General features: G+C 34.0%; 2 protein-coding genes across 2 annotated transcripts; one reads left to right on the top strand and one right to left on the bottom strand.

Annotated features, from left to right (window-relative positions):
* Positions 1–581: 581 nt before the first annotated feature.
* LOC111405245 (non-specific lipid-transfer protein 2-like) lies at positions 582–1,138 on the top strand. The gene has a single exon (XM_023034047.1). The coding sequence runs from the start codon at positions 649–651 to the stop codon at positions 928–930; it is 282 nt and encodes a 93-aa protein (XP_022889815.1). The 5' UTR covers positions 582–648; the 3' UTR covers positions 931–1,138.
* Positions 1,139–1,860: 722 nt separating this feature from the next.
* LOC111406448 lies at positions 1,861–3,535 on the bottom strand. The gene is made up of 5 exons (XM_023035873.1): positions 3,455–3,535; positions 3,343–3,386; positions 2,557–2,614; positions 2,342–2,443; positions 1,861–2,256 (listed from the first exon to the last, which is right to left on the bottom strand). The coding sequence occupies exons 1-5, from the start codon at positions 3,533–3,535 to the stop codon at positions 1,861–1,863; spliced, it is 681 nt and encodes a 226-aa protein (XP_022891641.1).
* Between the last annotated feature and the right edge of the window lie 408 nt (positions 3,536–3,943).

The following is a 3,943-nucleotide window of genomic DNA, read 5'->3' as shown; positions in this document are numbered from 1 at the left end:
AATTTTCAACTTAGAAAATATTATATTTATTTATTTTTTATTGGTGGGTAGATGAAAGAAAAAGAGAGTGACTTCACTGAAAAATAAAATCTCACTCTCTTTAAAGAAAATATTTTTCTTGATTTTGGGAAAAATATAGTCACGTGTTCAAAAGTAAGAAAATATTTTTTCATGAAAAAAATGGTAATCAAACAACGCAAAAGTAAGAATTTGAATGAAAAAACACACTTCCCTTGGAAAATATTATCAATCTAACACGCCCTTAGTGTGTTTGAAAAGTCTTCGCAACTAAATTCCGCTATTAGGATCCTGGTTCCATCACTGTTGTCCAAGACAATCTTGAAAGAAATTGTGGCTTGGCTGCAGTCAACACAATAAACTTTTGTACATCACCTAAAAATTCACAATTTTTTTGGAAGAAAATGTGTTTTAAAATAGTTATTTTTTTTTTTTTGGAGAATGTTTAATTCAAAAGGAGTTTTAAATTTACGTGTAACATTACTTTACACGTAATTGAGAATAAATTTTGAAAAAAGGGAGCTGGCTAAAATTTTCATCCACCTCTCTATAAATAGAACTGATCATACTATACTTCTTCACTCAACCACACAAGTAATAACAACTCCTTCATATCCCACAAGTTGCAAAATGCAGGCATCTAAATTTGCAGTGTGTGCAGTTCTGATACTGCTTCTGGCCTGTGGAGCACATGTTTCAGAGAGTGTAACTTGCAACCCAACTGAACTCAGCCCTTGCATGTCGGCTATCTCGTCGGGGTCTCCACCGTCGCCACTTTGCTGCAGTAAGATCAAGGAGCAGCAGCCTTGCTTTTGCCAGTATCTCAAGAATCCCAATTTGAATAAATACGTTAACTCTCCAAATGCAAAGAAAATTGCTTCCACTTGTGGGGTTTCCCCTCCGAAATGTTAATTATGCTTTCAAGGCTCTATTGCCAATTTCATGAAGAGTGAGTACTAAATGAGAATAATAGTGTAACTTTTGCTTCTCTTGCTATTAGTTGCACTATCTAATAAGTTGACATATCCATAGGTTCAGTCTCACTGAACTGGCTGGGGTGTTTAAGATTTGTACTAATATTTTTATTGCAATTCAGATAATTGGGATTGTCTCTTTATTTTGTCAGCCTTCAACAAATTGGATTATTGGGTGATAAGCTTAAAACTGGTTATATTACCCACCTTAACTTCCCCGTAATTGAGTGATTATTGAAAAATCAAAACTCTAGTGTGGTGGGATGACCTCCGAATTAACTATCTAATCTATAGATAATGGAGAAACAACATCTTTTGACAAAGAATGTTTGGCTACCCTTTTGAGTACTTGTTTTGTCGTATTGTTAGATTTCGGTATTTTGGTAAGTAGAATTTCACATTTACAAGGTAGGGAAATTTCGTTTCAATTCTTAATATAAGAAGGTAAGACAAATTTGAAAATACTCTTTATTCTTGGACCGATAGAGAAGAAACTAATAAAATGAATAAACTTTTCTATAACACCTAGATTTGAGATAGAAAGCTGTTTATCAACACGAAAGTTGGAAAGGAAATTTTGTTGGACTCAGAAGGATTGTGGTGAATAAGATTAATGACACGATATGTGTAATGAAGATTGCAAAACAATATTTAAAAGTAAAGAAATTAATAAAGAGAGTTAAATGTAGAAGCACTACATTTTATTAATCAATAATATGGAAAGAAATACAAGAACTTAGCAATCTTGCTTGAACAAAATAGAAAGAAAAGATCACTATTTATATGTACATAGTATAGTATAAAGATGGAAATAATGTGAAATAAGAAAATAATATATTTTCATAAACAAAATCCACCCTAATTTGGCTCACAAACCCAACAAATTTGGCTTGCAAATATTTATAGTCTTTCCATTACACAAGCATTGTCTTCCATTCCTCATCTTCTTCAACAAATCAATGGTCACTTCTGTTCTACCAAATTTGGCTGGATGGAGCCCACCTTCTGAACAGTCAACCCAAGTCAAACTTCTATTTGAATTTCTCCTCCGATATTTCATGCTAACAAATGTAGGCAAGTAATGCTCATCTAAACAACATGTAGTCTTGCAAAATCTTTTGAACAATGGTAAGTATTTGTCGTCGGAGATGATTTCGACCGCGAGCTTATGGTCGATCTCGAACCATTGTGAACCCTTTCTCCATTGATATAGCTTGATTAGGGGTTTCATTCGTTTGCTATATCGACTGCAACCGACAGTGTCCTGTAAATCGTAGACCTCCACGGATGTTTTTTGAGATCATTAGGTAACTGTAGATTGTGGGGAAGTTGAACTAAGGGATGCATGCTTTTGAAAGTAGAATGAAGCGTCGGTTAGAATTATCGAGTAGTGAGTTGGCTAGTAGGCGACGTTCCGCTTCAATCATGCTGAATTTTCCCCATTCAACCTCCTGCGTATATATTTAATCATGCTTTATATACTACAAGGTTGCAAATATTTGGTATACTTAACTTGAGAGAACTTACTCAGATTAACGAAGAATGACACACAAGATCATTATACATATTTGTGTATAGTCATATTCAATACATCACACCAAGTATAACTTGATGCCAGTGAACTAATAAAAATATTCATGTTATCTTCCCCATATACTATATAGAGGTTGCCATATGCCTAATCAACCTTGATTGAAATAAAAATTTCATCCAACTTTAGTCTAATGATTCATATCAAAACTCTAGTAAACAGATATTTATTAACCTACTCGACCTTCCAAAAAGAGTAGATGGCGCTCCATACCACCAATTTTTCATCTTGTTTGGTTTGTTGAGGACAAACACTACATTATACTCAATACGATATTAATTATAGCTATCTGATCCACTTAAAAGTTAATAAAAAAACCATGTGAATTTCAAAATGGACGATACTCAATGCGGTATCAATTATAGCTATCTGATCTGCTTAAAAGTTAATAAAAAAATCATATGAATTTCAAAATGGACGATACTACTCCCCTTAACTAATTGATTTTTTTAAGATAGAACTCACTTTTGTGGCTCTTAATATTGTCATATGGCACAGGGATTTATTACAGTATTGAATCTTCTAGGACATATTCACCTAAGTCCATCAATAAATTACTTTTCCTACTTTTTTTTTTTTTTTTAATTCTTCAAGCCCAAGAAAAATGAGTAATTTATAGTCCCATGCATGTAGATGCACTTAGTTTATAACTTAAATATTGATTTATATACAGTAAACATGTTGTATTCATAGATCTCAATGTAAATTAAAAGATTATTGAAATCTGAGCTAATAAAATATAACTTGGGTTAAACTAACCTCAATTGGAATTCTTCGGCCATGAAATACTGCTGCTTCAGCAACTGTTCCATTAAAGGATGGGTGAGAATGCACATATATTGAGAAAAGCCCTTCGTTTCCTTTGAAAAACTTGTCCCACAGAGGAGCCAAAGGCAAATGTTCCCTTGCTAGAAACTATTAAAGCTCTCCGAAGCAATTCTTCGTCTGTCATATCATGATGTACTTTCAAGATGATTTGAGTGGTAGTTTTTGTTTTACTATTGTTGCTTTGCGATAATGCTGTTGCCCAATTGAGGAGGAAGCAATGATCGATTAATTTGTTGCAAGTTTAAACAAAATGTCACTACGAGTAAACTGGAGCCAACGATGAGAATAGAGATAATTAGGCAATTGAGATGCCCTTGGCAGTCGAGGAACGGATATTTTTTCTTCATCTTGAGTAGTGATGGCAAAAATTTAGTAGTGATGGCAAAAATTTCCGCCCCGTCCCGACCCGAATTGACCTCGTCCTGTAAAGAGAAAAAATAATAAAAAAATAAACGGGTCAGCAAATGGGCAAGCTGCCGCTCCGCTGCCATCACTAGTCTCGAGGGAGAACAGAGTTCCTTTTGAGGGAAAA

The sequence above is a fragment of the Olea europaea genome, chromosome 12 (assembly GCF_002742605.1).
Source record: "Olea europaea var. sylvestris chromosome 12, O_europaea_v1, whole genome shotgun sequence".
NCBI classification, from domain to species: domain Eukaryota; kingdom Viridiplantae; phylum Streptophyta; class Magnoliopsida; order Lamiales; family Oleaceae; genus Olea; species Olea europaea.
The sequence above is the reverse complement of the archived record's forward strand: the minus strand, read 5'-3'. Positions and strand labels throughout refer to the sequence as shown.